The sequence below is a fragment of the Mobula hypostoma genome, chromosome X2, assembly GCF_963921235.1.
Source record: "Mobula hypostoma chromosome X2, sMobHyp1.1, whole genome shotgun sequence".
Taxonomy (NCBI): Eukaryota; Metazoa; Chordata; class Chondrichthyes; order Myliobatiformes; family Myliobatidae; genus Mobula; species Mobula hypostoma.
The window spans coordinates 47,012,125-47,028,953 of NC_086129.1; the positions used below are offsets into that span (position 1 = coordinate 47,012,125).

The 16,829-nt window shown below is 41.8% G+C and overlaps 1 protein-coding gene across 6 annotated transcripts in view; it reads left to right on the forward strand.

Annotated features, from left to right (window-relative positions):
- Window positions 1-16,829, forward strand: part of LOC134340712 (NF-kappa-B inhibitor delta-like) — a 261,763-nt gene that overhangs the window by 153,106 nt on the left and 91,828 nt on the right. For all 6 annotated transcript variants that reach the window (XM_063038180.1, XM_063038177.1, XM_063038178.1 and 3 more), the window contains one exon: window positions 6,508-6,629. In XM_063038180.1, coding sequence (XP_062894250.1) covers window positions 6,508-6,629 — 122 coding nt within the window. The remainder of the gene's footprint in view (window positions 1-6,507; window positions 6,630-16,829) is intronic.

A 16,829-nucleotide genomic window follows, 5' to 3' on the forward strand; every position in this document is an offset into this window, starting at 1 on the left:
ATTAGAAACAGCTTCTCCCTATGAGGCCTTCATAATCTTAGTCACCTTTGAAAATCCAAAGATAAATGTGGAAGGTAGTTAAAAACAAGCTTTTTTTAAACAAAAGTGTGATTATGATATGAAGGGGTAATGAGTAAAGAGACAATTAGAGTTTTCAGAAGGGAGCATATTTGGCAGTACAGGGAGAACAGGGGAAGAAAGACATAGTTGAACTGATTGGACTGTTGAACAAGGAGTTGGCAGAAACCTGATAGGCCAAATGGATTTATTCCATGTCAAAAATAATTGTGTTTGCATAATTAAACTTTCACTTGATTTTCTTTGAGCAACAAATAATGGCAGCATCTGCAGTCATTAAGAGGAGAGGGGATAATTATTCCATTCTCTCCCTTCTCTTTTTTCATTCCCCATTCTGGTTGACCACACACCCTTTCTCTTCTTCTCACCTGCCCATCTAGTGCCCTTCCTCCTTCCCTTTCTCTGATGGTCCACTCTCTTGTCCTGTCAGATTTCTTCTTCTTCAGCTGTTTACCCTTTCCATCTGTCACCTCCCAGCTTCCCACTTCATTTCCCACCCCACCCCCCATCCACCTACCTGCCCCCTCACCTGGTCTTACCAATCACCTGCCAGATTGTCCTCCTTCCCCTCCCCCCCACCTTCTTACTCTGGTGTCTTCCACCTTCCTTTCCAGTCCTGATGAAGGATCTTAGCCCCAAATGTCAACTGTTTCCTTTCCACAGATGCTGCCTGACCAGCTGAGATCCCCCAGCATTTTGTGTGTGTTGCTCTGGATTTCCAGCATCTGCAGAATCTCTTGTGTTTAACATTCTGCAGTCATTTGTGCCTTTATTTGATTTTCTTTGTTCCCTGGAGAAAAACCTCAGCTTTTTTGATGAAGTAGAGATGATGGAGGTCAGGGAATGGTGAGGTATCCTGCTCACATTTATTCATCAGGGACTTTGGCCATTCATATCTGTGCAGCTAAATATTCTGACCAACAATAAATTTCAAAGCTTTTAACAGTCAAACACATTCAGTTAATGGGAAGACCATTAGCAGCATAGATGTGCAGAGGGATCTTGGTTTCTGAGTGTGACCATACAAGTAAATAGGCTGGTAATAAAGGTGTATGGGATGCTCACCTCCATTAATCAGCTTTTTGAATATAAAGATAACAAAGTCATGTTGCAGCTATTAATATCTTTGTTTAGTCCACACTTGTGCAATTCTGATCACTCCATTACAGAGGTTAGCCAGCATACTGCCTGGATTTGCGGGTATGAGCTATAGGGACAGGTTTGACAAACATGGGTTGTTTTCTCTGGAGCGGCAGAGACTGGAGGGAGAGCTAACAAAATCTTATAGAAGTATGAGAGTTATAGATCAGGTGGGCAGTCAGAATCTTTCTCCCCGGCAGAAATGTCAAACACTAGAGAACATGCATTTACAGGATGTGTTAGATTAAATGTTAAACCTGAGATGTGATCACACAGCCTAGTTCTGGTTATACCAGACATGAAAAGAAAGGATCTTTGTTTTATTTAGGAGCAATAATGTTATTAATCTCAGAAAAAGAGATACTGCTCTTTGAGGTAAAGGCTGTTACTGCTGTTAAAAGAAAATAAGTGTTATACAGTATAAACCAATAAAGAGGGGATAAAGGCTGGATAGCGAATAATGTGGAAATCAAATACATTCATAAATAACATGAACATCTGGTGAATATTGACACCTGATAATAAAAATTAAATACACTTTCAAATTGCCCTTCATCGACTCGTCATGACAGTTGATCAAGTCATAAAAACCTAAAATTCTAATCAAATAGATACAATGGAAAATGGGGAGTTAATTATAAATATATATAGAACTTCTGTGGAACCACACAAGGAGTCTACCCAATGTTCAGCTCTCCTTTCTACAGCATTAAAACAAGGAAAAATTGCAGTACAGATGTAAAAGTGTGCAATCAATATTGAGAGCAAGCAACTTTTGGTTAATATTAAATCAGATCAAATCAAATAAAGTTTAACTATCAGTCAAACCATATATAGATACAGGTGAACACTCCATTACAGGAAGAATGTTGAGGCTTTGTAAAGGCTGTGGAAGAGGTTAGCCAGCATACTGCCTGGATTTGCGGGTATGAGCTATAGGGAGAGGTTGGACAAACATGGGTTGTTTTCTCTGGAGCGGCAGAGACTGGAGGGAGAGCTAACAAAATCTTATAGAAGTATGAGAGTTATAGATCAGGTGGACAGTCAGAATCTTTTTCCCCTGCTAGAAATGTCAAATGTTCCTCTGAGGCCAAAGTGCTAAGCATTCAAAATAGCGAGCGGCGTATTTCAAAATATCGAGCAAAGAAGCATCTTCATTTGAACAAAAGGTATGTATATAGTCCAAGACCCTGAGCGACAGGGTCCAGCAATCAATGGTACAGTCTCCTGGCAGAGTGCAGATGCACGCACTCCAGCCTGTCATTCCACCACTCGAACACAGGAGGGCAGCGCCGATGAGTGAGGCTAGGCCCCAGCTGAATTCAACCATGCTGTAGCGCTTCCACAGTTTAAAAATTCAAAGTTCAAAGTAAAATTATTATCAATGTATATATATATATATATACTCAATGGCTACATTATTAGATACCTCCTGTACGTAATAAGGTGGCCACTGAGTGTATGTTCATGGTCTTCTGCTGCTGTAGCCCATCCACTTCAAGATTCGATGTGTTGTGCATTCGGAGATGCTCTTCTGCACACCACTGTTGTGGCTATTTGGATTACTGTTTGCTATTGGCTGCAGCTTGTTCAAAATGCAGCAGCAAGAATCATAACCAAAAAATAAAATTTGAGTGTATTTCACTGGTTTTTGCATCATTACACTAGCTATCTATGTCCTTGAGAATCCATTTTTTTAAACTCTTAATTATATATAAGGCTCTGAATAATCTAGCTGCTCCATATAGGAGTCTCTATCCCCTTACATTCCCAATTGTAATCTTAGATCCATGACTAATGGTCCGATTAGTGTACCTGAGCCAACCATAAAAGAACTGATGATGTGGTCTTTTGCTCTTATGCACCAAAAATCTGGAATACTGTACCAACTGTGATATGCCAGACTAGTACTGGGGAACATTTCAAAACACTTCTCAATAGCAAACCTGCCCCTGCAGGTTGGAGTGAAAGGCACAGGTTGAAAAAAAGTTGCAGGGTTGTTGTTTCTACAGACCTGGCCAATAATTGCATCTCATTTTTGTTTGTGGCAGCCTGCTATGCACTTATTAGCCACCCTGGTTCCTACTGCGCAAGAATGCATACATTGCAGTGATAGTAAACAGCTTTGCAAAATCTTGAAATTCTTAAAGGCTCTTAGATATTTAATACCTTAGTATACTTACAGTTACATGAACATGGATGGGAATCTAAACCTTAATATTAAGCAGGAAGATATTCATAGCATCATTAATGTAACACACACAAAATGCTGTAGGAACTCAGAAAGTCAGGCAGCATCTCCGGAGGGGAATAAAGAGTTGACATTTTGGACTGAGACCCTTCATCAGTCCTGATGACCTGCTGAGTTCCTACAGCATTTTGTGAATGTTACTGTAGATTTCCAGCATCTACAGAGTCTCTTGTGTTTATAGCATTGTTAATATTCTCTACTTCATTAAAGAAAGCCAGAATGTGATTATTATAGACAAAAATGCAATTATTTCCATTTTTAACAAAATGGCAGCTTCAGAGAACAGAAGGATGGATGTGCTGGCTCTCTGTATTTTTAAAAGCTTCAACAGTGAAACAAATTATTCCAAGAGTACCGTAACTGCCAATAAAATTCATTGTTTCAGTTATAATCAATATTTGTACATCTGTAGTAATAATTCCTTGGAATAATTTGGATTTGTGCCAGTTCATTCAGTACCAAAATATCAGATTCCTTTATTGAAAGGTAAAAGCTAACAGCTACCAGAAATCTGGAATAAAATACAATCAGTCATAGAGTCATAGAATCAAAGAATACTAGCGCACTGGAAAGGCCATTCAGCCCATCTAGTCTGTGCCAATAACTATAACGCCTGTTATTCTTTTTTCCACATTTACTGCATTGCCTGCTGAATATGTCCAGCTTTTTCTCCTTTGGCTTCACGCTCAGTCCTTTGGATTAATCTCACTGTATTTTCAGTCAGCCACAGGACAGTCAGTAACAGTAACAATAAAGCATAGGAGCAGAATTAGCCCATCTGACCCACCAACTCTGCTCTGCCACAGCTGACTTATTTTCCCTCTCAACCCCATCCTCCTGCCTTTACCTCATAACCTTTGACACCCTGGCTCATCCAGAACCTTGATTATTCATAATAACATCAAGATCAGTGGTCTCCAAATTTGAAGACATCAAGTTAAATTTCAGTTCTCATGACAGTTGCCTCAGATAGTGAGCAAGAATATCTCACTGCTCTAACCTCCGCTGGTTGGACTTCTTGCCTAGCCATCGGCTAAGAAGAGCTTTGACACTCAAATTATCACATGTATCACATTTTTTTCAACATGGTGCTGATGATCATCGGTGACGTTTTGTAGGCTGCAGAACTGTTCCCACAACCAATGGACTCACTTTCAAAGACTCTTCATCGCATGTTCTTCATAGTTATTACTTATTTATTTATTATTGCTGTTTCTTCTTTTTGTGTTTGCAGCTTGTTGTCTTCTGCACTCTGGTTGAAACCCTAGTTGACAGGTCTTACATTGATTGTGTTATAGTTATTATTCTATTGTTTTGTTGAGTATGCCCACAAGAAAATGAAACTCAAGGTTGTACACAGTGAAATATATGCACTTTGATAATACATTTACTTTGAACATGGCCATTGAACCAATTAGAAGCAGGAAATAATTACAACTTAGGAGAAGATTACACCTCAACAAATGTTCCTGACTGCTTAGTCACTGCCTAATCTTTGTGTGTGGAGCTGTACTTGCCATTTATTCCTGCAGACAATAAATGTGCAGTATGTTTCCACACAAAAAATGAGGCAGTAGCTAAGCAATGATTTGGCTTCTCAATCTTCCTCCAGCACTTGGTAAAGTCAAGCTTGGTTTAGTTGTAAGCTCAGCTCTGCATTCCCACTGACTTTCCACCTCCCACCTTTAAAACACATTCTAGCACTAATTCCATTGCCCTTTGAGGAATAGAGTTTAAAAGGGTCTCATCTCTCTGAATGAAATAAAATCATCTTTTCACCATCTTTCTTATTTATTCTAACTAGTGATCCCCTTGTTCTAGGTTCCTTCACAAGAGAGAAGCCCCTCTGCACATTTGCTCTGTTAATAATTCTGTGAACTCATCCACAATTATGCATTTAGGCCTTGGTGACTGACAGAAACAGTAGTGTGTCTCCCTATCTGCTTAGCTGTATGAGGATTGATGAGGAACTAAAATGAATTTCTAACACCATCTAATCCAACAAAATGCAGAATGAAGAGGATAATGTGATTTGTTTCAAAGAGGCAAATAAAAAGACAGGAACAATATTCAGAAAAATTAATCCTTCAACTCTTTAAAAATCTTTATGTAAGTGTGGGACCTGACCTTTTCCTAAGTAGGAAAATCTGAGTGATATTATCAGAATAAAAATGTACTTATACTTTAGTGTCCCAATGTTAACTTCTTGCACCAAGATTAATTGGTGACGAAGGCACTGATTTCTTGAAATTGATGGGGAGCATGTGGAAAGCCCAGGACATGAAGAAGTTCGATGCTGTATTGAGATCCAACAGTCAAGGAATATCCTGCAGGACAAAAGGTATCTTATGGTTTTGTACGCACAGTTCAGGTATACTAAGTGACAAATGAATGAACTATGTCCCACATCTTTTCCCTGGGTTAGAAATATCAAACGCAGGACATGCATTTAAGATTAGGGAAGAATGCTTAAATAATGGCATGAGAGTGGTAGGTGCCTAGAAAGAGTTGCCAAGGGGAGTAGTGAAATCAGGCAGTTTAAAAGGTTTTTTAGGTAGACACACAAATCTGAAGTGGGGTTCCCAACCTTTGTTATACCACGGACACTTACCCTAACTGAGGTGTCTGTGGACTGCAGGGTGTGAACACCTGATGTGAAGCGAACGGAGAGATATGGATGATATGCAGGAAGAGAAAATTTAGCATAAATTTATATCAATATCAGCACAATATTGTGAGCTGAATGGCCAGTCCAGTACTGTTTATCTTATTCTAACTTAATTACAAAGCCTGCCTTCTTATTCCAGCTTCTTCCCTCTTCCTTACCAGCCCTGATGAAGGGTCTCAGTCGAAAACGTCAACCGTTTATTCATTTGCATAGGTGCTGCCTGACTGTTGAGTTCCTCCAGCATTTTGTGTGTGTGGCTTTTTGTTATAACTGTCACTGTTTCAGTATTTGCTGCCCATCTGCTGAATGGATTGGATATCACGAGATTATCAGAGACATGATATTTAAAAATATTCACTCACTTTTCCAGCTTCTCCTGATCAGTCGCAACAACGGCCTTATTTAGGAGTTCGTGTGAAAGATCCCGTAAAAGAACTGCTTAAAAGAAAGAGAAAGAACGTTGAGAACACTAACACAACTTCGAGCAGCTCAGTAAGTAGTCATTGTTCATTTGTGCTCTCAGTTTGATTTCAGCATTTAAGCAGTCACTCTGAGTGATAACACAGTTTAGTGTTATCTCTCACATGTACATTGAAACACAGTGAAATGCATCGTTTCCGTCAGTGACCGACACAAACCGACGATGTGCTGGGGGCAGCCCACAAATATCACCTTGCATCCAGCACCAGCATGGCAAGCCCACAGCTCACCAACGGCACGGCTTTGGGATGTGGGTGGAAACCGGAGCACCGGGAGGAAACCCACACGGTCACGGGGAGGACGGACAAACTCCTCACAGAAAGCAGGCGGGAATTGAACCTGGATCTTCTGATTGCTGGTACTACAGAGCGTTACACTACTGTGCTGCCCTTGTAATGCGTTCCACATGTTCCCTGTTTACTTTATCCCAAGTTTATAACAAGTTACTCTGTCATTGCTCATTAGCTATCGGGTAAATGTGCGAATATCTTTAAACATGGAACAGTACAACACAGGAAAAGACCCTTCAACCCACAATGTTGTGCCAAACCAATTAACTTAGTCATCAAATGGCCAAATAAATGAATCCCCTCTGCCTACATAATGTCCATATCTTTACATTTTCCTCACATCCATGTGCCTATCTAAATATCTCTTAAAAGTCTCTATTGTATCTGCCTCTACCAGCTCCTCTTGCGGTGCATTGCAGGTATCCACCACTCCCTGCGTAAAAAACTTGCTCCTCACATCTCCTTTGAAATCACCCCCTCACCTTAAATGCATGCTCTCTGGAATTTGACATTTCAGACCGGCTGTCTACTCTATCTCTGCCTCTCATAATCTTATTAACCTCAACCAGATGTCTCCTCGGTCTCTGCCACTCCAGAGAAAACAACCCAAGTTTGTCCAAGCTCTGGTTATAGCGAGAGGTTGAAGTTCTACCAAGCCAACAGTTTGGTATGTAGTGGATTATAATCTCCACGACATACTTTCCAAGACAATTGATGCTCTAAGCAATGACACTGCTCATCATATGTCATATGTCTCCTCATATTTCATCCCTGGAAAAAGTCTTGTCATCCTTCAACACCCACTCTAGAACTTTATATCCTTCCTAAAGTGTGGTGACACAACAACCCTTGATTCTGTGGCACGGTCCTAGCATTATGAATTGCAGAACATGGCAAATATAGTACAACCAGAAGATTACAGTTTCAGTGCTGTTTTATTCCCTAAAGGGGCTTTATATTGATAAAATGTCAGTGTTATCTGTCTTTCAGTCACAGCAGTCCTGCTGGTTCGATTGCATCATTTGAGATAAGTTTGGATAGATACATGGATGGAAGGGGTATGGAAGGCTATGGCCCATGTGTGAGTTGATGGGACTAGTTGGGCAGTGACTAGATGGGCTGAAGGACCTGTTTCTCCACTGTAGAGCTCCATGACTATGCTGGTAAATTTGCTCAGTATGGCCACTAGATGGCGCGTCTCTCCTGAAATCGCTTCTGTGGAGGAGGGACCCAGACTCTCCCGCTGGGTTCCGTTGTCAAGCCTGAACCCCAGGCAGAGTCACTCCAGAGGACTGCAATGTGCTTCGCAAACTGATCTTGCAGAATCAAAGAACTCTACAGTGGTGACAAAGAGGCTGCAGATGCTGGAATGTGAAGCAAAATAATACAGGGTCTCAGCCCAAAATGGAGACTATTCCTTTGCCTCCACAACTGCTGCCTACCTGCTCAGCTGGAGGAATTCGACAGGTCAGGCCATAGTTGTGGAGACAAAGGAATATATATCATTTTGGGCTGAGACCCTGCATTAGGACTTGAAGTGTAGTGGGGAGATATCTAATCTATATTGAGGCTTTATAATGCATTGGTCAGACCACACTTGGAGTATTGTGAGCAGACTTGGGCAGGCTCCTTATTTAAGAAAAGATGTGCTGGCAGAAGAAAATCTCATTGAAACCTACCAAACATTGAAAGGCCTAGATAGAGAGGATATGGAGGTGATGTTTCCTATGGTGGGGGAGACAAGGACCAGAGGGCACAGCCTCAGAATAGAATGATGTCCATTTAGAATAGAGATGTGGAGGAATTTCTTTAGCCAAAGAGTGGTGAATCTGTGGAAATCATTGCCATGAATGGCTGTGGAGGCCAAGTCAATATTTAAAACAGAAGTTGATAGGCTCTTGATTAGTCAGGGCATCGAAGATTACAGGGAGAAGGCAGGAGAGTGGGGTTGAGAGGGATAATAAATCAGCCATGATGGAATGGCAGAGCAGACATGATGGGCCGAATTCTGCTGCTATGTTTTGCAAGGAAAGGTTGATGTGCAGATGGAATCAAGTGGAGGCAGTGAAGAATGGGAATAGCAACAGAGGCCAGGAGGTGGAGGCAACAAAGGGCTATAAATTGTGGAACTTGATACAGGAAGGAAGATGTGGATTTGAACAAAGTGAGGGAAAGATTGTGGGAAGATGGAACAGCGGAGGAACAGAGTAGGGAACTCAGTGGGGTGAGAGTGCGTGTGAAAAGCTAAACTAACTGGGTGGGAAAGGGGACAGAGCTGGAGTTGTGGTGGGCGTGGTGTTTGGAAAGAAGAGGTGTTGAGTGGAACTGAGTAGATTAGAATGAAGGAGAAAGGAAAAGAGGGAGAGCAGCTTGTTGGAGGATTCAGGGTTCAATATATTGAATTATAAACCACCCAGGCACAAAATCAGGTGCTGTTCCACAAGCTACATACAGTGCTCTGCCATTCAAAAAGGTCGCAGCACAATGAACACTACCCCACTATTGCATTTTTGCACAATTTATTTTTATTGTAATTTGTAGTCATTTGTTCTGCCTGCACAAAACAGCACATTTCATGACTAATGTCAGTGACATTATATGTGGAGAGGTGGTATTACTGCTGGGCTGGAAACCTGACAAACACCTATCATTCCCTCCGAATCAGGAGCATAGTAGCTGGAGGGTGTACCATCTATAAAATGCATTGCACTTTCTCACCCAGACTACACTGACAGCGCCTTCCTAAACCAGAATCTCAACCATTAAGGAGAAAGACAAAAAAGCATCAAGAAAACTGGAATATAGCCACCCCACCCCAGCCTCACCAAACTTGAAGCTATATCCCTCTTCCTTCACGCTCACTGAGTCTAAACCCAGGAATTCCCGACCTAACTACAAAGTGGGAGGACTGTCACAGTTCAAGAAGGAAGTTCATCACCACCTTCTCAATCACAGCTAGGGATGAAAATTAAATGCAGGCATTGAAAGACGAACATGAAGCGCTGCTGGAACGTCATCAACTCAGTGGAAGATGCTCTTCGGTTGGCCCGAAACTTGGTGTGCCAACACATTGAGATGAGCTCGGAGGAAAGCTGCCAAAAGTCACAGCCCAGGCTGCAGGAGTACGTGCTGAGGGACGCATTGAAGCTCAGAGCAGTCACTCCAAGGTCTCAGTGAGGAAGGACTGCAGTGTCCACTACTGGACAGAGAGGGACCGGGCTGGGTGAGAAAATCCTTCAATTATTGTAGTAGTGAACTACTGCAGGGGGCCACATGAGTGGCAGCAATGCTGTTGTTTTTAACATGCAATTTAACATGCAGGGGAATAATTTTAATGTGATTGAAGGAACCTTTGGGGGGATGTTAGAGGCAAGTATTTTTACCCATGGAACACCCTGCCAGGGCAGGTACATTAGGGACATTTAAGAGACTCTTAAATTGGCACAGGGGTGAAAGGACAATGGGTGCCTATGTCAGAACAAAGAGTTCGATTGATCTTGGAGTACAATAATAGCTTGGCGCAACATCATGGGCCAAATCACCTGTACTGTGCTGAGTGTTCTATGTTCTATGTTAACACTACTTAACACATTGCTCATGAATATAAGAATGAGAAGGTGTTACACTGTTTATTCTTGTACATATTTTTATTATGAATAAAGTTAATTTTGGATAAAAATTTTAAAGTAAATACTGGCATTACCAATGATACTCAGATCCTACAGTTTTGCATTGCTCACATTTTTTTAATCATTGACCAGAGAGACACAGAAGGGAAGTAAATTCAGAAAGTACCGAATTAGAGACAGGAATGTTGGCATTCATTGCAATGGTAAGAAGCACTGATATGGGAGAACTTTTGCAACTGTTGAGGCCACACCTGTATACTGCCTTATGTTTGGTTTCTTTGTTTAAGAAGGGATATTCTGTCAAAATATACAGCTCAGAGGAGGCTCATTTCACTAGTTTGTGGAATGAACAGCATGGCTTATAAGGATTAAGGATCAAGGATCAACTTTATTTGCCATGTACCCTCAGTGGCCACATTATTAGGTTCAGTAAGTACCTATACCTAATAAAGTGCCCACTGAGTGTATGTTCATGGTCTTCTACTGCCGTAGCCCACCCATTTCAAGGTTCAACATATTGTGCATTCAGAGATGCTCTTCTGCACACCACTGTTGTAACGTGTGGTTATTTGAGTTATTGTCACCTTCCTGTCGGCTTGAACCAGTCTGGCCATTCTCCTCTGACCTCTCTCATTAACAAGGTGTTTTCACCCACAGAACTGCCACTCACTGGATGTTTTTTCTTGTGTTTTCACACCATTCTCTGTAAACTCCGTAGAGACTGTTGTGTGTGAAAATCACAGGAGATCAGCAGTTTCTGAGATACTCAAACCACCCTGTCTGGCACCAACAATCATTCCATGATCAAAGTCACTTAGATCACATTTCTTCCCCATTCTGATGTTTGGTCTGAACAACAAATGAACCTCTTGACCATATCTGCATGCTTTTATACATTGAGTTGCTGCCACATGATTGGCTGATTAGATATTTACATTAATGAGCAGATGTACCTAATAAAGTGGTCATTAAGTATGTATTGCCATGTATTAGGAATTTGCTGTGATGTGTTGGTCAGGGTGTAACATGCAATAAAAACATCAACATTCAACAATTATAAAGAATAATGATTTATTTAAAATAAAGTTAGAGATTAATGTACAGATCTGGAATAAAATGTGCAAAAATTTATAAATACCTGTGTGTATTTACACATAAGGAAAGGTCATGGATGTTGAACTCATATTCATTAGTATAGAAGAATGAGAGGTGATATTATTGAAACATTTGATCCTGAAGAGACTTAACAGGGTGAAAAGATATTTGCTGTCATGGAGGAATCTGGAAAAGAGAGTATAATTTTACAGTAGGTGTTGCCAATTTAAAGCAGGCAGGAAGAGGAATATCATCTTTCAAATGGATGTAAATACAGTACTTAACTTTCTCGACTGCAGAAGCAGTGTTGACTGAGCAAGAGGCCAGAGGCCAGCTATCAGAATTTTGGAGGACCAAAGGTTATGGTTAACAGACAAGAAAATGGAAAAGAGGCCAAGTAAAGAGCAGCCATGACCTTTTTGAATGGTAAAGCAGGTACCAAGTGCCAGTTGCTAGCTCCTGCTTCTACCCTGTATGTTCTTGTGTTCTGACAGATAGATGCTGGCAAAATTAATGTTTACAGGTCAGTAGTTCAATGGAACACATTGACCTGTAGAACAAGGAAGGGAAATTCTATTTCAACAGATCTGCCACACTCATTAATCATAGATCGCTGGTATAAGTTTGCAATTTAGCAAACAGAGTATTGACACACTACACAGCAGTCTGTACCCAAAGCACATTCAACATTGAACGATAAAGATCAAAGTTTAAAATCCAGTTCTTTAGATGTCAAAGTATCTCCGGTTTTTGAATGAGTTTTTGGAGTTTATAAAATTTCATACTGCAGAATTTCTCACTGAAGACACAGAGAGAAATCAGTAGAAGAGGCAACTTAATCTAAGATGTTTGTGGATGATTTAGTTCCAGTTACAGAACCACTGGGAGTGCCTACTGGAATGCAAATTCATATTGCTATCTGGTTCTGGAATGCATAAGATTAAACAGCTCCATTTATAGAGTCACAGAGTCATTAAAAAGTACAGCAGAGAAACAAGGCCTTCAGACCATCTAGTCAATGCCGAACCATTTAAAATGCTCCCATCGACCTGCGCCGTGACCATAGCCCTCTATACCCCTAACGTCCATGTACCCATCCAAACTTCTCTTCAACATATAAATTGCACTCATATTCACCACATACGCTGGCAGCTCGTTCCACACTCTCACGACCCTCTGAGTGAAGAAGTTTGCCCTCATGTTCCTCTTAAACTTTTCACCTTTCTCCCTTAACCCATGACCTCTGTTTGTACTCTCACCTAACCTCATTGGAAAAAGCCTGCCTGCATTTACCCTATTTATATCATTCATAATTCTGTACACCTCTATCAAATCTCCACTCAATCTTCTACGTTCCAAGGAATAAAGTCCTAACCTATTCAATCTTTCCTTATAACTCAAGTCCTTCAGACCCGACAACATCCTTGTAAATTTTTTCTGTACTCTTTCAATCTTAATTACATCTTTCCTGTAGGCAGAAGACCAAACCTGCACACAATACTCCAAATTCAGCCTCACCAGTGTTTTATACAACTTTGCCATAACATCCCATCTCTTGTACTCAATACATTGATTTATGAAGGCCAAAATCTTTCTTAACAACCCTATCTCCCTGTGATGCCACTTTCAATGAATTATGGATCAGTATTCCCAGATCCCTTTGTTCTACCACACTCCTCAGTACCCTACTGTTCACTGTGTAAAGCCTATACCCCTAATCTGCTTGGGCAACTTCATGCCTTCTTTTAGCCCTCCTGATTTCTTACTTAAGTGTTCTCTTGCATTTCATGTACTCCATAAGCACCTCATTTCTTCCTACCTGCCTATACCTGCTATGCACCTCCTTTTTTCTCTGATCAAGGGCCTCAATATCTCCTGAACACCAAGATTCCCAACATTTGTTATCTTTACCTCAATATATAAGTTTGCTGATGACAAAACAATTGTAGGCTGTATCTCGGGTAATGTTGAGTTTGAGTACAGAGAGGAAATTAAGAACCTGGTGGCATGGTGCAAAGACAATAACCTATCCCTCAACGTCAGCAAGACGAGAAATTGGTTGTTGACTTCAGAAGGAGTAGCGGACTGCACGACCCAATTTACATCGGTGGTGCGCAAGTGGAACAGGTCAAAAGCTTTAAGTTCCTTGGGGTCAATATCACAAATGACCTGGCTTGGTCCAACCAAGCAGAGTCCACTGCCAAGAAGGCCCACCAGCGCCTTTACTTCCTGAGAAAACTAAAGAAATTTGGCCTGTCCCCTAAAACCCTCATTAATTTTTATAGATGCACCATAGAAAGCATTCTTCTAGGGTGCATCACAACCTGGTATGGAAGTTGTCCTGTCCAAGACCGAAAGAAGCTGCAGAAGATCGTGAACATGGCGCAGCACATCACACAAACCAATCTTCCGTCCTTGGACTCACTTTACACCGCACGCTGTCGGACCAGTGCTGCCAGGATAATCAAGGACACGACCCACCCAGCCAACACACTTTTCATCCCTCTTCCCTCCAGGAGAAGGCTCAGGAGCTTGAAGACTTGTAAGGCCAGATTTGGGAACAGCTTCTTTCCAACTGTGATAAGACTGCTGAACGGATCCTGACCCGGATCTGGGCCGTACCCTCCAAATATCCGGACCTGCCTCTCGGTTTATTTTTGCACTACCTTACTTTCCCTTTTCTATTTTCTATTTATAGAAACATAGAAACATAGAAAATAGGTGCAGGAGTAGGCCATTCGGCCCTTCGAGCCTGCACCGCCATTTATTATGATCATGGCTGATCATCCAACTCAGAACCCCGCCCCAGCCTTCCCTCCATACCCCCTGACCCCTGTAGCCACAAGGGCCATATCTAACTCCCTCTTAAACATAGCCAATGAACTGGCCTCAACAGTTTGCTGTGGCAGAGAATTCCACAGATTCACCACTCTCTGTGTGAAGAAGTTTTTCCTAATCTCGGTCCTAAAAGGCTTCCCCTCTATCCTCAAACTGTGACCCCTCGTTCTGGACTTCCCCAACATCGGGAACAATCTTCCTGCATCTAGCCTGTCCAATCCCTTTAGGATCTTATACGTTTCAATCAGATCCCCCCTCAATCTTCTAAATTCCAACGAGTACAAGCCCAGTTCATCCAGTCTTTCTTCATATGAAAGTCCTGCCATCCCAGGAATCAATCTGGTGAACCTTCTTTGTACTCCCTCCATGGCAAAGATGTCTTTCCTCAGATTAGGGGACCAAAACTGCACACAATACTCCAGGTGTGGTCTCACCAAGGCCTTGTACAACTGCAGTAGTACCTCCCTGCTCCTGTACTCGAATCCTCTCGCTATAAATGCCAGCATACCATTCGCCTTTTTCACCGCCTGCTGTACCTGCATGCCCACTTTCAATGACTGGTGTATAATGACACCCAGGTCTCGTTGCACCTCCCCTTTTCCTAATCGGCCACCATTCAGATAATAATCTGTTTTCCTATTTTTGCCACCAAAGTGGATAACTTCACATTTATCCACATTAAATTGCATCTGCCATGAGTTTGCCCACTCACCCAACCTATCCAAGTCACCCTGCATCTTCTTAGCATCCTCCTCACTGCTAACACTGCCACCCAGCTTCGTGTCATCCGCAAACTTGGAGATGCTGCATTTAATTCCCTCATCCAAGTCATTAATATATATTGTAAACAACTGGGGTCCCAGCACTGAGCCTTGCAGTACCCCACTAGTCACCGCCTGCCATTCTGAAAAGGTCCCGTTTATTCCCACTCTTTGCTTCCTGTCTGCTAACCAATTCTCCACCCACACCAATACCTTACCCCCAATACCGTGTGCTTTAAGTTTGCACACTAATCTCCTGTGTGGGACCTTGTCAAAAGCCTTTTGAAAGTCCAAATATACCACATCCACTGGTTCTCCCCTATCCACTCTACTAGTTACATCCTCAAAAAATTCTATGAGATTCATCAGACATGATTTTCCATTCACAAATCCATGCTGACTTTATGATTTATAATTTAAATTTTTAATATTTACTATCGATTTGTAATCCAGGGAGCGGGAAGTGCAGAATCAAATATCGCTGTGATGATTGTACGTTCTAGTATCAATTGTTTGGCGACAATAAAGTATAATTCCCTATTAGCAGGTCAAATATGGCATACCGTCTCATTGGGACTTCTACATACTAATGAAGAAAACTTTCCTGAACAGGTTTGACCAACTCTATCCCATCTAGTCATTTGACAGTATGGGATTCCCAGTCAATATGTGGAAAGTTAGAATCACCTACTATAACAACCTTATGTTTCTTGCAACAGTCTGTGTTCTCTTTACAGATTTGTTCCTCTACATCCCTTGGTCTGTCTGTTTAATATGGCCCCATTAATGTGGTCATGCTTTTCTTATTTCTCAGTCCCACCCCAAATGCCTCACTGGTCTGTCCTAACTGAGCACTGCTGTGACATTTTCCCTGACTAGTAACACCACCTCTCCCCCTTTAATCCCTCCCACTCTGTCAGGTCTAAAACAATGGAACCCTGGGATATTGAGTTGCCAGTCCTGCCCCTCCTGCAACCAAGTCTCATTAATGGCTACAACGTCATAATTCCAGGTGTTGATCCATGCACTAAGCTCCTCTGTCTTTCCTATGGTACTTCTTTCATTGAAATGTACACTGGTCGCACCATGCTCAACCTTTTGATTCCTGACTTGGTCTGAGGTCTTACCAACATCTGCCTCCACAACCTCCTCACTATCTGTTCTGACACTCTGGTTCCCATCCCCCTGCGACTCTAGTTTAAACCTCACCATGCAGCACTAGGAAACCTTCCCACTAGGATAGTAGTCCCCCTCCAGTCAGGTGCAAACCATCTCTCTGTACAGGTCCCACCTTCCCTGGAAGAGAGACCAATGATCCAAAAATCTTATGCTCTCCCTCCTACACCATCTCCTTAGCCACATATTAAACTGTATAATCTTCCTATTTCTGGTCTCACTAGCACATGGCATGGGTAGCAATCCTGTGATCTCAATCCTGGAGATCCTACACCTATCTCCCTTAATCCATTTTGCAGAACCTCGTTACTCTTCCTACCTATATCATTGGTACCTACATGGACCGCGACCTTTGGCTGCTCACCCTCCCACTTAAGAATGCTGAGGACTCAATCTGAGATGTCCCTGGCCCTGGCATCCAGA